At 44.8% G+C, this 19451-nt stretch overlaps 1 protein-coding gene across 1 annotated transcript in view; it reads right to left on the reverse strand.

The window, feature by feature from the left end:
• The window catches only part of GLDC (glycine decarboxylase), a 92650-nt gene extending 81964 nt beyond the window's left edge, over positions 1 to 10686 (reverse strand). Inside the window, exons 1-2 of the mRNA XM_049896780.1 lie at positions 10270 to 10686; positions 9493 to 9571 (exon numbers count right to left, since the gene is read on the reverse strand). Of these exons, the coding sequence (XP_049752737.1) occupies positions 9493 to 9571; positions 10270 to 10518 (328 nt within the window). The 5' untranslated portion in view covers positions 10519 to 10686. The remainder of the gene's footprint in view (positions 1 to 9492; positions 9572 to 10269) is intronic.
• Positions 10687 to 19451: the final 8765 nt, after the last annotated feature.

The raw sequence follows: 19451 nt of genomic DNA on the forward strand, positions 1-19451 counted from the left end.
CATTTTGCCACCAGGGCTCTGAGCATAGTATAGAATAATGACATGGAAATTCTTTGAATTGGAAACTCTTCCAGACTGGCAGTGGGACGCCTTCCCCTTACGTCAGGATGCGTCCTGCCCTGGAGCTGACTCCCCTCACTCCATTCCTGCCAAGCTCTTCCTTGTCTCCTTCCTCAGCCAATTTATATCCCACCTCACCCCGTCCCTCAGAATCCTCAGCGGGTATAGCCCTCCCCTGAGGACACCTCTTGCAGAAAAAAATTGAGGCACATCCAATCTGTGTTTCTGACAGCTCCTTGATCCCTCGTCTCCACCTGAACGCAGTCCCTATAGCTCTTCCCACTCACTGGACAGATGCACACATTCAAGACCTTTATTCCAGCTATAGGAAAACTGGAACAATGTCCCACAGTGGGGAAGCGGGAGTGAGGAGCGCCACGTCTATCATTAACTCCTTGGATTTGAGTCATTTTCTGTATGAGAGGTCCCCTCCACAGCCTCTCGACATTGAATCTACAAATATTTTTTTAAAGAAATGTACAAAGAAACATTGCAATTATAACATTTATCTGGAGCACCAGTTGATCTATGGAATCAGGCCAAATGACCAGCTGGAAATGAGACCCAGGGAGGAAGAGCTGGAAGATTTGTTTCTCTTCTCCACTGCCCTCCGGGTATGTTGTTGGGGCTGCAAAGCAAGAACTGGAAGAGACCAGTCTGTTCTATGAGTCCAACTGGAACACTTCATCATGCTTGGGGGAAGAGATCATTTTTTATAGACCCAAGGAATGGGCATATGGAGAAATTTGTAGTCTAACCCAGGATCTCACCAACCAAATTATAATCTCTTTGTGGCAGGGGCAGAGGGCGTTGCTACGCACATGGTAGGTGCTCAGAACATTCAGGAGAAGTGATGTGTTGCAATGGAGATTCAACTAAACATCTACATACAGCTAGCTCAACATTCCTAGTAACTCTCCCATCACAGAATCCCATGATGACAAATCAATGCACAGAGTTCTCACATTCAGCTCAACCACATCCCTGGAAGCATGGGATTCAGAGAAAAATTTTTAAGAAAGGAAAACTGCAGCTAATACGCAAGTCCTGTGGAATCGTGCAATGCCTACAATGATTCCAGATTTTCAAAATTGAATTTCCTTATTGTTTACCCAATTAGTATGTCGATGGCAAAGCCATGAGGAGTCCTTATTAAAACTCTGTTTGCGGGAACACATCAGAGAATCCCTGAAGGAGCAGGAGAACAGTGGGATGCAGACCTCAAATTCTTGTAAAAAGACCAGACTTAATGGTCTGACTGAGACTAGAGGGATCCCAGAGGTCATGGTCCCCAGACCTTCTGCTAGCCCAAGACTGGAACAATTTCTGAAGCCAACTCTTTAAACAGGGATTGGACTGGACTATAAGACAGTAAATGATATTGGTGAGGAGTGAGCCTCTTGGCTCAAGTGGAGACATGAGTCTATGTGGGCAGCTTCTGTCAGGAGGTGAGATGAAAAGGCAGAGGGGGACAGGAACTGGTTGAATGGACACAGATAATACAGGGTGGAGAGGAGGAGTGTGCTGTCTCATCAGGAGGAGAGCAACTAGGAGTACATAGAAAGGAGTGTATGAGACACTGACTTGATTTGTAAACTTTCACTTAAAGCACAATTTAAAAAAAAACTGTTTGCATTTTTGTAAAAATATTCTGGGTTTAGTAAGTAAAAGAAGCCTGAGCAGTCAAAATGAGATCCAAGTCGTCAGTTATATATCTGAGACTGAGTAAATGTAAGACACAGTGCTATTTGGTGGGGTGGAAGGAGGACACAAAGAACAGAAGACAGAATACAGACGCACCGCAAGCAGCTCACAGCCTCCTTGTCAAGCACCTGTCCCAACGCTCCTGAATTGATTCACGGGTGAGCTCCTCATGTCCAGTCTCATGAGCTGGTCACTAACCTTCTAGGCCTGATGTGAGTGGACCACCTCACCTCTCTCCTGACCCAGTTGGCCTTTGCTGACTAGTGGACCTTGAATTCCTTGGCTGCTTCACTTTGCCGATCCTCAACCTTGGTTAAACTCAGTCACCACATTTCTGTTCCTGCTCCCAGGTCACCAGGTGATGTTAGGGTGAGGGGACCCTAACAGACCTTACACGTTCATGTTATTCAATCTCAGGGGGTCCTCCATGCAGGTGGATCTAGGTTCCTCACCAGCCAGGTGCCCACACTGGCTCTTCTAAAACTCTTCTACCCTCTCTGACACTCAGCCTTGCCCTTTCTGCCTCCCGCTCAGAGAGATCATCAGACAAACAGCCCCTCTACTCCTCCACCCCAGCCTGTTCTAATGTCTTTATGTGGGCTTTCTTCCCTCCGATGCCTAAGAAAGGTCCAGAATATGGCGCTGAAGTTCATAACCCCTACCCTGAAAATTTATCTTCCCGTCTCTTTGGTTTCTTCATCTCACCTGCTCTGCCTCTCCGTGTTCCTGCTGTATTCCCCACCATTGTGGATTCTCCTTCCTTCCCCAATGCCAGACCTGGAAATCTCACTCATTCCCATGATTCAATCAGAAGACTCAGTAAGTCTGCAACTCCATCTCTTATCGCCTCTCTCTCTCTACTTCTCCCTCTTTTCTTCTCTCCTTCCCTCCCTCTCTCAACTACTATCTCCAAATATTACTTCTTATTTTCCAAATGCATGTTCCACAAACACCTCAGACTCAATTCTGTTCAAACAGGACTTGCAACCTCTCCCTCCTCCAGGACCCTCTTCTTTTCCCTCTTTTCTCTCTGTTAATGACATCACCCTCTTCCTGAGCCACCATACCTAGAAGTTGACTGACAGCCCCACCTGCTGCCCCCTTTGTCTACCCCCATGTTTGTGCCAATACCATGTTTCCCATGGGCGGCTCCCACCTTCTGACTGAGCCCAGCAGAGGAACAATCACAAGCCCATTACTGCGAGACACAGGACTCTCCCAGTGAGCAAGTTTGGACTCCTGACCAAAACTTCCTTAAATTTGTGCTGCAATCTAATACTCTTCCTACCCAACCCTCCTTCCTTCTCTCTCCCCCTCCACAGGTGTCCAACTTGCATCATGGTCTGAAGGCTCTCCTGTCCTCTGCTTCCACTTCCAGAGAATTTCTTGTCTACCTAATGTCATGATATTTGCTTCCCAGTGACCTGAATGAATGTACATGCTACAGCTCAATTCTCAGTTCTCCAGTAACCTCCCAGCTGGTCTCCCAGCCTTTGATCTCAGAGACACTCTGCAAAAAACAAGTTGAACCATGTCACTTCCCTCTGTAATAGCGTTTAGTGTCTCTCCATAGCAGTCGATAAGCATTTGACAATTTAGGCAACAGGGTGATGTCCAAGGTATCAGCCAGAGTGGCAGGTACTGCCTAACGAGAATAACAACAGTGTAAGGACAAAATAGCTTATGGAACAACCAGAATGGAAATCATGAGAACATAGACATATTGTGAAAAATGGAACCAAAGTCACTGAATAATATGTATAGAAATTGTTAAAAGGGAACCTAATTGCTATGTAAACATTCAACAAAAACACAGTAAAATATTATTAAAAAAAAAAAAGTTTAGCCTAACCTGTAAAAAATGTCTGCCTTGAGCATTATGCTCTTTTAAGAACTATCTATATGGGATCAAACTGACAACAGCAACTTGAAAGATAAGATAGAAAGCTTAGGGGGCAGTGAGTTTTATGTTAATGAGGGAGGAACAACTCAGAAAAGGAGGGTGAGAATGGCTGCACAACTCAAAGAATGTAGTCAATGTCACTAAATTGTGCATGTAGAAACTACTGAACTCGTATACGTATTGCTGTGTATATTCTCAACAATAAAATAAATTTTAAAAAATGTTAAAGAGTATAAGGACAAGACAGGCCGTGACGCATAATAAAAGTCCATTACAAGCATCCTAGTTAAAGAGGAAATACTAAGTCATAAAAGCCGGAAACTGAAGGAGCAAGGAATGGCCCAGGGAGAATTTGCCATGCTGAGGAGCCACAGGCAGGACCCAACATGGAAATCATCAGGCAGAAGGACAACAGACGGCCACAGCTCGTGGTCACTGGGGAACAGCTGGTCTGCTCCTGGTGCTCTTGGGTCAGTTCAGAGAGACAAAGTCACCATCTGCGGCTGCACTGCACAACACCCCCTCCCTCTGATCGCCCCCCTCCATTAACCATTTATTAAAAAGTGTATTAAACAATGTACCTTAGAACATGAAGTTTTCACAGGCTTATCAAAAGTCTCATTCTGACAGCTCAGCTTATTGGTTCTGGTTGAATAAATTGAACATTAGGGGCTTTAGCTTCTTGTCTTTCTTGCTAAGCATGCTCATGATAAGCAATGTGCAATTTTGTGTAAACTTTAAACCCTGTTGCTTCTGTGAGGTTCTGGGCTAGTTCAGTCTGGTAAGTTTGAGATGTCTTCACTGAAAATGCTACAGAGCTCGGCGGACCATAGGAGTTCCCGGGTGGTGCAGTTAAGCACTTGACTAACAGCCAAAACAGTTCGAACCTACCCAGAGGCACCTTGGAAGACAGGGCTGACGATCTTCTGAAAGGTCACAGCCTTGAAAAGGTTATGGAGCTGTTCTACCCTGCATACGTAGGGTTGTCACGAGTCAGAATCAGCTAGAGGGCAACTAACAACAACAAGGTGTACCATAGGTAAAAACGGATTAGCCTGGTTTATCAACAATGTACTTTTTAAATATTTTATTCATTACAGAATGAATATGTAATTATTGTAGAAAATCTAGAAAATGCAGACTAAGAAAAAGAAAGCTAAAAACACCCATAATGGCACCACCCAGAGAAGCCATATATCCTTCTTGTCTTTTTTCTTTGCATATATGTATGTGGTTCACTGGAACAGGATAAAACTGATAAGGTTTTGAACTGAGTGTCTTTGCTTGTTGCTCTGAATAACGACTTACTGAGAAGCCAACTGAGAATATTCTTTCAAGGCACTCCCGGAAGTATCCGGGGGAGGGAGAAACACCTGTATATTCCTGACTCTGTAGGGCCAGTCTGTCCTGTGCATTATAACCCCTCCCCTGCAGCAGCCTCTCCAGCCCTATCCAGCACAACTACCCATCCTTCAGTACCCAGCCCAAGCTCCGCATCTCCATTACCCCCTCCCTGGGCCTGGCAGTGGGTCTAGGTGTTGCCACCCCTGCGCTTTCAGCACATCAGCAGCCATATTTCCATCAGGGCACTTAGCACATGGCAGAGGGATTCAGCACTACGGGGTTTGTGCAGGTCCATAAACAGAATTCTCCAGAAAAGTCAGGACAGAAGTTTTCTACTACATACACCCACCTCTTTCCAGAGGACACAATGAGAGGCAATGTAGTGTTGGCTGTGTGGACAGTGGAGCTGGACTACCTGGTTTTGAATTCTGGCTCCTGCAAACTTGGACAGATTACGCATCCTCTTATTCCATTATCATCTTAAAATAGTACTTACCTCATAGGGTTATAATAAAGATTAAATTAATACGTGAAAAGTAATCACATACATGGTGAGCACTACATAAATGTCAGCTGTTAGTGTTATTGCTACTATGATTATTATGCATAAGAACTAACCCATGTATCTATCTCCACATTGCTTACAGCTCTCACAGCATTCTTTTAATCCAGGAATGAGGCCATTAAGACTCATATAACTCTTACTTCAGTTTTCTCTGTACACAGCAAACATATTTGGTCCAGAAGTTCTGACTACAACACAACACGGGCATCTGGGCGAAACCAAGTTTGGTAATGCTACCAGCAACCAACCAGTTGCCATCAAGTTGACTCCAACTCATGGTGACTCCATTTGTGTCAGAGTAGAACCGCTCCATAGGGCCTTTAATGGCTGATATTTTGGAAGTAGATCTCCAGGTCTTTCTTCCAAGGTGCCCCTGGGTGGAATAGAACCTCCAACATTTTTGTTAGCAGTGCAGCGTGTTAATCATTTGTACCACCCAGGGACTCCTTGATAATGCTACTCCATTATTAAAACGAGATGCTACAACTGGAGCTTATATGCACCAACTTGCTCTCCCTGCGTGAACGGCAAGCATTAACGAGAACAAATGCACATCTAATAGTGAAACACGGATGACTTTCTGAGACAACCCCACCTCCAGAGCTCACTCTTCTAGAAAGTAAGCTTTGGAACAGAGCTGATCCACTTCAGTGCATGGGGGTACTTCGGACTGTCCAATATTTTCTCTGAGTCACCTCAATAGTTACTCTGAGTCTGACTAACCAGATAGAACCAGCCCAAATCGCACAGAAGCTGCTGGGTTTAAAGTTTACACTCAAATTGCAAATCACTTATCAGGAGTGGCTTCCAAAGAAAGAGGAAGAGAAAGAAAATACCTTGATGTTCTAATTAGTCAGCGGGAACCAGTTAGCTTAACTAAAAAAGATAGACAACTCTGACAACTTTCCAAGATAGACAACTTTGACACTCTTAAAAACCCACTGCTTTTGAGTTGATTCCGACTCATAGCTACCCTATAGGACAGAGTAGGACTGCCCCGTAGGGCTTCCAAGGCTGTAGTCTTTGAGGAAGCAGACTGCTACATCTGTCTCCAGAAGATCAGCTGGTGGGTTCGAATCACCAACCTTCTGGTTAGTGAAACTAGGGTTCCTCAATGCTCTTAAAGGACATCTGATTTTAAAGAATATTGTTCAAAAAAAAAGAGCTAAATTTAGCATTTTGACTTTGAACAAGTAAACAAAAAAATATTGGAAAGTCCTAGGACTTTCCAATATTTTTTTGTTTACTTGTTCAAATAATTACCTAAGGCTTGCTTTAAAAAAAAAAAAAAAAGTACGTAACCCTTCACCTTCTACAGATTTAATGCATCTAGACTCTGATTCAAATTTCTCAGAATTAAAAGGAGAAGTCTTCCGTCTATCCCTGGGTCTCAGTTAGTTCAGTTCAACAAAAAATGCGGATTCTCTTCTATGAGTAAGCCCCCTGCCATTGGGGGAAATGGTTCAGGTTGGAAACCAACAAGGGCAGCAGACCTCCACAGAGGTTCATCATTAACCACATGGAACCCAGCAGGCTCCCTACCTGAAGTTGTCTACTTTAAAACAAAATAGAGCCTGCCATCTGTCATGGATTGAATTGTGTCCCCTAAAAATATGCGTTGTAAATCCTAATCCCTGTGGTGGTTATAATCCAATTTGGGAATGGGTTTCCTTTGTTATGTTAACGAGACAGTATTAGTGTAGGGTGTGTCTTAAATCAATCTCTTTGGAGATATAAGGGATTAAACAAGCACCTGACAGAAACAGAGATGGGGGAAGATAGGCACAATGCCACATGAAGATCACCAAGGAGCCGAGGCAAAGAAGCTGAAGAGACAGGGACCTGCCCCCAGAGCCGACAGAGAGAGAGTTTCTCCTAGAGCTGGCACCCCAATTTCGAACTTCTAGCCTCCTAAACTGTGAGAAAGTTAATTTCTGTTTGTTAAAGTCACCCACTTGTGGTATTGACACAGTGGCTGCAACAATAGGCTCAAGTATAACAACAATTGTGAGGATGGCACAAGACTGGGCAGCTTTCATTCTGTTGTACGTAGGGTCACTAGGAGTCAGAACCAACTCGACGGCAAGTAACAACAGCAGCCTCCTAAGCTGCCAGGAAATAAATTTCTGTTTGTTAGTCACCTACTTGTGGCATTGCTGTTACATCAGTTCTAGATAGCTAAGGCGCCATCTATATGTTGTTTCTATCCTAAGAGCTATATGAAGAGCTACCCTCTCTCTTGACCTGACTCCAGATGTGAAAGACGGAACACCTCTGTGATGTGAAACCTGATGAGAATCCTTCCATTTAAAAAAAAAAAAAAAAAAGTCCCTCAGCTCTCTGTGTCTCCTTGTGGATTCTCGCCTCCTTCCGTGGATGCTGACCCATGTAAAAATACCTCTGAAAGGCAGCCCTCACACCATTAAAAAACACATTTTAATTTTGGCTTTGATTTCTTAAATTCTGTTTAATTTTTTGACCAAGACTCTACTGAATAGTAAAATGAGCATTAAATAAAGGACATATTCAAGTCCCAGACACAAGGTTTAGCAGAATCGGTCACTATGAGTCGGAATCGACTCGACGGCACTGGGTTTGGTTTTTTTTTTTGGTTCTCAATGAATATGAAATATGTGAATACAAAAATTAGTCACGTGTCATTCAGGCAAAAACAACCCAGTGGAAACCTCTTTTAAATACTGATGGAAACCCAGAATTTCAGTGGCTTGCTTTTTGTTTGGGAGAGGTGCGGGAGTAGGGTAAGGAAAGTAATGTTCAAAGTTCCACTTTACACCTGGTGGCAAAATAATTTGTGCGTTAATAAAAATTTAGAAAGAAAAAAAAACTAAGTATAAAATAAAATTCTAAGGAAGTCTATGAGTAAACAGCATTCTTAACCAAGCACAAATCTTATATGTGTTTTTCTAGAGAACCACTCAGACCTCAAGAGTACTGCTGGTTTCAGGATGTAGCTATTAAAATTTCAATGTGATATGAGGACAATTGGAAGCTACTGTGTTGTGAAGAGCCTTGGGCTGGGAAGCCAGGTACCTGTGTCTCTGTCCCATTTTTTTCACTTCACTAGTTGCAGGACTTACAAAAAAAAAAAAAAACCTATTGCAGGACTGAAGGCAGTTCCTTATTCCTTTTTTAGTCCCTATCTTGATCTGTAAGGTGATCATGGTGTTGTTGTTAGTTGCTGTCGAGTGGATTCCAATTCATGGCGACCCTGTGTGTGCAGAGTAGAACTGATCCATAGGGTTTTCAAGGCTGTGACCTTTTTCAGAAGCAGACCACCAGGCCTGTCTTCCCAGGTGCCTCTGTATGGGTATGAACCGCCAACCTTTTGGCTAGTAGTCAAGTACTTAGTAGTCAAGTAGTCAAGTGCCACCCAGAGACTCCAGAAAGTACCCATCGCAACATGCAAGCCTCCACTGACAGACTGGGTGGTGGCACTGCATGTAGTGCACTGGCTGGGAACTGAACCTAGGTCTTCCAGGTGGAAGGCAGAATTCTACCACTGCTAACAATAACAACAAAGGAGATGGTGACATCTCTCAATCCACAGCATGAGAGAACCCTGGCCCCGTGATGGGCGTCAGGGAATTGGGAAGTCCTCCAGGTGTGTTTGTGCACTGCCCACCCCCTTCCCCATCCCAGTCAAGCTTGTTGGGCCTCAAAGACTCTGGGAAGTTATGCGATAAGGACGCTACGTGGAGTCCCTCCTTGGGTATGGAACTGACTGCTCAGGAAACCAACTCTCCCACCATCCCAGATACCCGCTGCTGTTGGATTTTAATCAACTTTTCACAGCCCTGAGCCGTCCTAACCCAGCGGGGGCCTTCCAGAGCCCACAGAAGGCAAATAGGCCAGAGTTGACTGTGGCGCTCACAGAAGACACCTCCGGGCCACTTACACACGGGGTCTTCCATTCTCAAGGGTCTCTTCAAGCGGATGCTGGCGGGGATGGTCTTCTCGATCAGCTCATCAGTGCTCTGAAAGTGAAACGGAAGTCGGAAGTCGGTGACCACTAAACGCTTCCCACTGCTTCCCAGTGAAGGAGTTAAAACCTCTCAGTTTTACATCTACAAAGGCTTCTGGGAACTTCATTTAAATCGCCTCATTAAATCAGAGTGCTTTTGAAAGAGAAAAGAAAAACTCTGAGCAAACCACAAGTCACCCAGAGGAAAAGAAATAAAGAAGCGGGAAGGTGACTCGGCCACTCCGGAATGGAATTCCGTCGGCGACACGAGATAATCGGATAAACCCAGGTAACCAGGAGTTTGGAAACCCCGGTTGCGTAGTGGTTAAGTGCTACGGCTGCTAACCAAAAGGTCAGCAGTTCAAATCCGCCAGGCGCTCCTTGGAAACCCCATGGGGCAGTTCTACTCTGTCCTGTAGGGTCGCTATGAGTCAGAATTGACTCAACGGCAGTGGGTTTAGTAAGGAGGAGTTCTTCTAGGTCTAGCAAAATTGGGGCTTATCCGCGGGCGACTAGGGTTAACCAAGCCTTGGATTTAAAAATATCAGGTTTTGAGGCGCGATGAGAGGGTGGAGAAAGTGAGCGGCTGGGGGCTGCTGGGGCGCGGGGATCTGGACCTGGGCGCTCCGGCAGCTAGCCCAGGGCGGGGGCCCGCGGCCGCGCGCAGGACCGGGCGGGGACCCGGGAGTCCCGAGGCCGGAGGGTCCTTACCGCCAGCCCTAGGGCCTGCAGCATCTCGCGCTGGTCTTTGTCCCCGGGGCCGATGTGCCTCCGCGCGAAGTCGTCGTGGCGGGGCAGGAGCCGCTCCAGTAGGCGCGAGGCCCCAGCGCTGCGGTCCCCGCCGCCGCCGTTGTCCCGGCCCAGGGTTGCCCAGCGCCGCCCCGCGCCCCCCGCCAGGCGCCGGCCGCCCCCAAACCCGCGGCCCAGGCGCAGCGCCCAGGCCCTGGCGCACATCTGCATGGCCGGCCCGGGCTCAGCGCGCTCTCGGCCCCTTGCCGGTTTCACCCCCCGGGGCAGTGAGTCTGCCGGAGCCCTTCCCACTGGTCGGCGCCGCGGAGACGGGGGAAAGTCTAGGCAATGAATGGGCGCCCAGGAGCGCGACGCTTGCGCAAACTTGTGGCTCCACGCGAGCCACCTGCTCCGCACACTTTAAGCGGCGCCTGGAGGCGGGCGGTGGGAATGGGCCAGGACGCGCACGGCCAATGGGAGTGCACGGAGGGGCGGGGGCGGGGCCGGGAACGCCCCGCCTCTGCCCTACCCTACCCCCTTCAGCTCTCCACCCAGAGCCGGCCACCCCCGGATCACGCCTGCCACCCCCCATCACGCCTTCTCCCTCGCTGCCTAACGCTCGGACCCGGGCCCGCAGTGTGCCTTCTGCCAGGGTCTGGAGCCGCACTGGCGCGAGATCCGGGTGACAGCCCTGAAGTGCGGAAGCGCCTGGGGGCTCAGCTGAGATAGAGATGACTCTGGCAGGGAGGCCAGACTCCAGAAGCGGTTTCTTCCCCATCCATTCATTTCAGAAGAGCTTTCCCCCGTTCTGTATCAGGGAAACCAGTATGGGTAGACGGGGGTTCTTTTGTAGCTGTGGGATCTTCAGCAAGTTACTCAACCTCTCTGAGCTTCGGGATTCTTAGCTCACAGAGGTGGATGGGGTTTTATAAGGATTATACACGGGAGGGGGAGGAAAAGGAGCCCTGGTGGCCCAGTGGTTAAAGCGCTGGGTGCTAACCGAAAGGGCGGCAGTTTGCTGCTGTAAAGATTTCAGCCTTGGAAACCCTGTAGGTTTTTTACTCTGTTTTATAAGGTTGTTGTAAGTCGGAATCGACTCCACGGCAATGGGTTTGTTTTTTAGGTGCCCTGGTGGCACAATGGTTAAGCTCTGGACTGCTAACCCAGAGGTCTGCGGTCCCAACCCACCGAAGCCTACCCCGGAGAAAAGGCCCAGTGATCTACTCTGGTAAGGATTACAGCCTAGGAACCCCTGTGGGGCAGTTCTACTCTGTCATATAGGGTCACTAGGAGTCCAAATCGACTCCAGGGCACACGACAATGCATGGAAATCACTTAGCACAGTTCCTGGCCCACAGTAGGTTTACACCCTTTCCACTGCAAGAGAATAACTTTGAAAAGTCCAATTTTCATCCTGTTGTGGAGAAGAGAGGACGGAGTCATCAGAGCTTTACTTGTACCGAGATATGGAAGGCTAGAACCTGTCCTTTTTCTCTTCTAAGCTTCCTCCTATTATCTTCTGCCACTAGGGCTTCTGTGGCAAAAAGGCACAGAGAGTAGCCAGAGAGGCAGAGAAGTTGAAATGGAAAAGAGGGCAAGAAAGTATAAAACAAGGAGCCAAAAAAAACTCTGTTGCCATCGAGTGGCAAAAATGTGTGCATGGCAGCAGGGCTGGGGGAAATAGCTCTGAAAAGTTTTCATCCATTTGGAATTAAAATTCACAAAAATTCACAGCTTTCATAAAATTGGGCAATGCCCTCGGTGCCAGATGGGGGGTGCAATCTGCAGTGATCCCCTGTCCATTCCTTTCTATGTATCACCGTGACTAGAAGCCGGAGAACTACATTCCCAGATTCCTTGGGCTCTAGGGTTTTGGATGTTATTTCCCTTCTGCCAACAAGATACACTTCCATGAGAATTGGAAAGTAGGATAAAGGCAGAAAATTTTTCTTATTTCTCTGACAGCAGCAGACAGATGCGTGGGTGACAGCAGACATAACGGGCTTCCTTACAAGCCATCTACCTTGGTAAGCAGGGTAGCTATGTCCCTCAAGTGGAAATATCCTGCCATTTCCCAACATAGGAAGCAAAAGGTACTTCTCACTTTACTGGGCTAGAGTTTTGGTGGCCAACCTGAAGATAGTGGTGATATTTCCTTTCTTTTGCTCTTGTGGTCCTTCCAATGGTTTTATGTGTGCCCATTCCCAGCATTTAACCCTCCTCTACTTGAAATACTTAGGGTGGTTTTTGTTTTCCTGAATAAACCTAAACAAAGACTGAAACTGAAACCAAAAGTGGCTTCCGGGAAACTGACTCTCAAAGATAGGAATCTGGTATTAGCTATCTGACCTGGTTGTATTTGAAGGCTATTATGACTTTGTTGGTGGTGGGTGCCAACAACTGCTAGCAACGACTCCTAGCAATCCCATCGGACAGAAGAGAACTGTCCCATAGGGCTTTCTAGGGTGTAATCTGCACTGGGTTTTTTTTGTGTGTGTGTGTGGGAATCTTTATGAGAGGAGATTACCAGGTCTTTCTCCCATGGAGCTGCTGGATGGGTTTGAACCACTAACCATCTGGTTAGAAGTTGAGCGCTTCATCAGGGTGCCACCAGAACTCCTTATGATGATCTTATCACCAGTGAAAAATGAGTTGCTAGTCTTAGGCATGAAATTGAAAAAAAAAAAAACAGTCATTTAAATTATCACTGAGAAATAAAGAGCCTATTGAAGGCAGGTCTCTGCTAGACCAACTAGTTGCCGAGTTAGATCCTTCTGGCAGGAATTATGTCTACAAGCACTGTGGGGAGGGCTAGGTGCTTTTGAACGCTCTGGGAGTTTACAGAATAAGATGACAGTCAGAGAAGTAGAGAACTGCAATGTCCTAGAAGAATCCCTTAACTTCTAGCTACACAGAGAATGTAGTTATAAGTCCTGTGGATTACCAATTCCACACAAGTCAAAATCATAGCCTTGTTAGGTCTCATATGGGAAAGTTGGGGATTAATCAGAAACCTTCACATTTAGAATGGGGACATTTTGGGATATTTGAATGAATCAGAGTATTTTGAACCCCTAAATATTACTGAATCTTTCCTGTTGAAATAGTCCCTCCTCCCCTCTTGGAAAGTCTGGCTGCCCGTTGCTTGAAGATCCTGTAATGACTTCCCTAAAGGCATGAACCTTGCAAAGGGGTGCCAATGCTTCCTTGCCTCCAGACCCAGCCCCAGAGTCAGGTCTTCGTGTACATCAGGAAGGTGAGTAAGACATATGCACCAGAGGAGAAAGCTTATGCAGTGAAAGAATTGCAAGATGTTGGTAGTATATGTGGACGCAGGAGGATTTCTGTGTGGAAGTGGCTTCTAGAACAAAGAAGGATGAATATCGTGTTGAAATTATTGATAGGTTTCTAGCACTAGAGGTTCCGGTTTCAGTGTGTTAGCTTAATCAGCCAGGATCAGTTCTAGCAGTTTGCCGAGTTGGTTGACTAAAACCAGTCTAATGACCTTCGCTAAATCAGGTTAAAATACTAGAGCTTCCTTAGTGGAACAGAGAGAAAAGGATCCAAAGATTTGGTAAGATAGGAATATTGAAGGAGATTCATCACATGTAACACACTCTTCCATCTGTTTAGTGTATCCCTCAGGAGGGCCCAGAGGACAATCCCTTCACCACAGCATTAAGAAATACATTGGTAAGACCACCATTGTCAGTGTTCTTGACAATTCTCTGCAGTATCTGTCCTCTGCAGGTGTGAAATGATGGATTTGTTCAATAACCATACTAAATGACACTCCCATTTAACATCTCATTTTGAGGGAGAGTGGCAGGGACTAGTTGCATCGGGTTAGGGATTCGCCACCCAAAGATTCCTGCCTTTGGAGAGATAACAGACCTTGTAACGAGGATTAGATTACATCAGGAGTCACCAGAAAACCAAAACCAAACCTTTTGCCATAGAGTCAATTGTGACTCATTCCGACACTATAGGACGGAGCAAAACTGCCCCATTGTGTTTGCAAAGATATGGGACAGAGCAGAACTGACCCATAGGGTTTCCAAGGCTGTAAATCTTTATGGCCACCATTTCTCTGTCAGTTTGTCATACTGTGGTGGCTTCCTTATTGCTGTGATGTTAGAAGTTATGCCACAGGTATTTTAAATACCAGCAGGGTCATCCATGGTGGAGAGGTTTCAGCAGAGCATCCAGACTAAGACAGGCTAGGAAGGAGGACCTGGCAATCTACTTCTAAAAAAATTGGCCAGTGAAAACCTTATGAACAGCAGTAGAACACTGTCTGCTTAGTGCCAGAAGATGAGTGCCTCAGGCACTCAAAACATGACTGGGGAAGAGCTGCCTCCTCAAAGTAAAGTAGACCTCAATGACATGGATAGAGTCAAGTTTTCAGGACCTGCATTTGCTGATGTGGCATGACTCAAAATAAGAAGAAACAGTGGCAAACATCCATTAATAATTGGAACCTGGATTGTACGAAGTATGAATCTAGGAAAATCAGAAGTTGTCAGAAATGAAGTGGAACACTTGAAGATAGATTTCCTAGGCATTAGTGATCTGAAATGGACTGCTATCAGCCATTTTAAATCAGACAATCATCTGGTCTACTATGCCAGGGATGAAAAATTGAAGAGGAACACCATCACATTCATTGTCAAAAAGAACATTTCAAGATCTATCCTTGAAGTATAATGCTGTCAGTGACAGGATAATATCCACATCCCTACAAGAAAGACCAATTAATATGACTATTGTTCAAATTAATGTACTAAGCACTAATGCCAAAGATGAAGAAATTGAAATTTTTTACCAATTTCTGCAGTCTGAGATTGATCAAACACGCAATCAAGATATCTTGATAATGACTGGTGATTGGAAAGAGAAAATTGGAAATAAAGAAGGATCAGCAGTTGGAAAATACGGCCTTGGTGATAGAAATGACACCAGATATCATGTGATAGAATTTTGCAAAACCAACAACCTATTTATTGCAAATACATTTTTTCAACAACATGAACAGCGACTATACACATGGACCTAGCCAGATGGAATACACAGAAATCAAATAGACTACATCTGTAGAAAGATATGACAGAGAAGCTCAATATCATCAGTCAGAACGAGGCCAGGAGCCGAATGCGGAACAGACCATCAATTGCCAATATGCGAGTTCAAGTTGAAGCCGAAGAAAATTAAAACAAGTCTGCAAGAGCCAAAGTATAACCTTGAGTATATCCAACCTGAATGCAGAGACCATCTCAAGAATAGATTTGACATATTGGACACTAATGATCGAAGATCAGACGAGTTATGGGATGGCATCAAGGACATCAACATGAAGAAAGCAAAAGGTCATTAAAAAGACAAGAAAGAAAGAAAAGGCCAAAATGGATGTCAGAAGAGACTCTGAAACTTGCTCTTGAACATAGAGTAGCTAAAGCAAAAAGTAGAATTGATAAAGTAAAAGAGCTAAACAGAAGATTACAAAGGGCAGCTCAAAAACACAAAGTAAAATATTATAATGACATGTGCAAACAACTAGAATTAGAAAACCAAAAGGGAAGAACATGCTCGGCATTTCTCAAACTGAAAGAACTGAAGAAAAACTTCAAGCCTCGAGTTGCAATATTGAAGAATTCTGTGGGGAAAATATTGAACAATGCAGGAAGCATCAAAAGAAGATAGAAGGAACACACAAAGTGGCTGTACCAAAAAGAACTGGTTGACATCCAACCATTTCAGGAGGTAGTATATGATAAAGAACTGACGGTACTGAAGGAAGGAGTGCAAGGTGCATTGAAGGTATTGGTGAAAAACAAGGCTCCAGAATTGAGGGAATACCAGCTGAGATGTTTCAACAAATGGATGCAACACTGGAAGTGCTCACTTGTCTATGCCAAGAAACATGAAAGAGAGCTACCTGCTCAACCAACTGGAAGAGATCCATATTTATGCCCATTCCAAAGAAAGATTATCCAACAGATGGTAGATATTATCAAACAATATCATTAATATCAACTGAAAATAAAATTTTGCTGAAGATCATTCAAAAGCGGTTGAGGCAGTATATCGACAGGGAACTACCAGAAATTCAAGCTGAATTTTGAAGAGGACGTGAAACAAGGGATATCATTGCTTATACCAGATGGATCTTGGCTGAAAGCAGAGAATATCAGATGTTTACCTGTGTTTTGTTGACTATGCAAAGAGATTTGACTGTGTGGGTCATAACATTATGGATAGCATTGTAACGAACGGGAATTCCAGAACACTTAATTGTACTCATGTGAACCTGTACATAGACCAAGTAGAACAAGGGGATATTGTTGGGTTTAAAACCAGGAAAAGCATACATCAGGGTTGTATGTTTTCACCATACTTATTCAATCTGTATTTTGCTGAGCAAATTATCGGAGAAGCTAGACTATATGAAGAAGAATGGGGCATCAGGATTGGAGGAAGACTCATTAACAACCTGTGTTATGCAGATGACACAAACTTGCTTGCTGAAAGTGAAGAGGACTTCAACCACTTATTGATGAAGATCAAAGACGACAGCCTTCAGTATGGATTACACCTAAACATAAAGAAAACAAAAGTCCCCACAACTGAACCAATAATAAACAGAGAAACGATTGAAGTTGTCAAGGATTTCATTTTACTTGGATCCATAATCAACACCCATGGAAGCAACAGTCGAGAAATCATGCATTAGGCAAATCTGCTGCAAAAGACCTCTTTAAAATGTTCAAAAGCAAAGATGTCACCTTGAGGATTAAGATGTGCCTAACCCAAGACATGGTATTTTCAATCGCCTCATATGCATGCAAAAGCTGACAATGAATGAGGAAGACTGAAGAAGAATGATGCCTTTGAATTATGGTGTTGGGGAAGAATACTGAATATAATGTGGACTGCCAGAACAAACAAATCTATCTTGGAAGAAGTACAACCAGAATGCTCCTTGGAAGTGAGTATGATGAGACTTCATCTCACGTACTTTGGACATGTTATCAGGAGGGACCAGTCCCTGGAGAAGGACATCATGCTTGGTAAAGTAGAGGGTCAGTGAAAAAGAGGAAGACCCTCAGTGAAATGGATTAACACAGTGGTTGCAACAATGGGCTCAAACATAGGAACAATAGTGAGGATGGGGCAGCACTGGGCAGTGTTTTGTTCTGTTGTACATAGGGTCATTATGAGTTGGAACTGACTGGCTGGCACCTAGCAACAACGACAAACTCTTTACAGAAGCAGATTGCCACATCTTTCTTCCACAGAGCAGCTGGTGAATTAGAACCACCAACCTTTCAGTTAGCAGCCAAGGGCTTAACCACTGTGTCCCAGGGCTCCTTTCATGACTGTCAGAAAACTTGAAATAACAGTACATTAAAGAAAATAGATGTTTATTTCTCTCTCATCTAAATGAGATCCAGAGGTTGGCAGTTCAGGGCAGGTCCTGGCGGTGCCACACTCAGTTTTCAGGAATCTAGGCTCCTTCTATCTTGTTGCTCTGCCATCTGCATGCCTTCTGCCTCATGGTCCAATATAGCTATTTAAGCTCCAGCCAGCACATCTGCGTTCAATCTAGCAAGAAGGAGGAATGAGAGAAATAAGGCATGCCTCTTTATCTTAGGGACACTTCCTGATTTCATACAGAAAATTTCCATTACTTCTCCATGGCCAGAAATTACTCATGAAAAAAAGGCCACACCCAAATGCAAGGGAAGCTGGGAAATGTTAACTGGATTGGGATGGCCATCTGCCCAGCAAAAAACTGCAGTTACATTATAATGAAGAACTTTATAATAGATATTAAAGTGGACAAGTAGAGATCTCTTGCACACAGACACATTCTGGCCTGTAGGCATGCATGTCGACAACGTAAGGGTGGTGGAGAGGGATTATGGGGAAGGGGAATAAAGGGAGCATTCACTCTCTACAGGGAAAGACTTAAACAAATCTCCCATCCCTGCATTGTGATGCACTTCCTGGCAGATTCCAATTACAAGGAGGAAGAAACTAACATTTACAGAGGGCCTACTTTGTGCCCAGCACTTTCACGCATGTTAACAAACCCAAGTGATGATAGGACTTGCTCAAGGTCAAGAAGCTGGGGTTGGGGGAGGGGAGTCAGGATTTAGCATCTAGATCTCAAGCCCACAATCTCTGCCACATTTATCTCCTTGAGCGCAGGATACCAGGAGTGGGGCATTCTGAGCGAATGCCAATCTTACAGTACTGTGTATAACCCTATGCCATGAACCCACAGGCTTTTTTATTTCAGGCAGAATTATGACATACATAGATTCTAGATTCCCAATAAGAGTAAAGTAGGGTTTGTTTCCCAAGAGAAGCGGGATTGTAGAGGTACTTAGATGCAAGATTGGCCCCTGCCCTAGTTACCTAGAGCTGCTGCAACAGAAATACTGCAAGTGGGTGGCTGTAATGAACAGAAATTTATTTTCTCACCGTTTAGGAGGCTAGAATTCTGAATTTAAGGTGTCAGATCTAGGGGAAGGATTTCTATCTCTTGGCTTTGGGGGAAGGTCCTTGTGTCTTTTCAGCTTCTGTTCCTTGGTTCCTTTGAAATCTTATATGTAATGGCATCTATCTTCCTCCAGCTCTGCTTGCTTGCTCATTCTGCTCTTCTCATATCTCAAAAGGGATTGACTTAAAGCACACCCAAAGCGAATACTGCCTCATCAACATAACAAAGAAAACCCATTCCCAAAGGGTTTTATAACCTGATATAGGGTTGCTATGAATAGGAATCAGATGGAAGGCAACTGGGTTGTTTTTTTTTGGTTATAGGGGTTAGTATTTATAACACATATTTTGGGGGGACACAATTTAATCCATAGTGTCTTAGTTACCTAATGATGCTGTAACACAAATAGCATAGATGAATGGTTTTAAAGAACAGATTTATTTTCTCACAGTTCAGGAGCCAAAAGTCAGAATTCTGGGCATGGCTCTAGGGGGAGGTCCTTCTTTGTTGGTAGCCCCAGAAATTTCTTGGCATTCCGTGGTGTTCCTTGGCATCTGTCTTCCTCCTGTGTGTGTCCCTATATCTATTCTACTCTTTTTATAACTCAGAAGTGATTGGATTTAGGACCCACCCTACTCTCCTATGACCTCATTAATAT

The sequence above is a fragment of the Elephas maximus genome, chromosome 9 (genome assembly GCF_024166365.1).
Source record: "Elephas maximus indicus isolate mEleMax1 chromosome 9, mEleMax1 primary haplotype, whole genome shotgun sequence".
NCBI classification, from domain to species: domain Eukaryota; kingdom Metazoa; phylum Chordata; class Mammalia; order Proboscidea; family Elephantidae; genus Elephas; species Elephas maximus.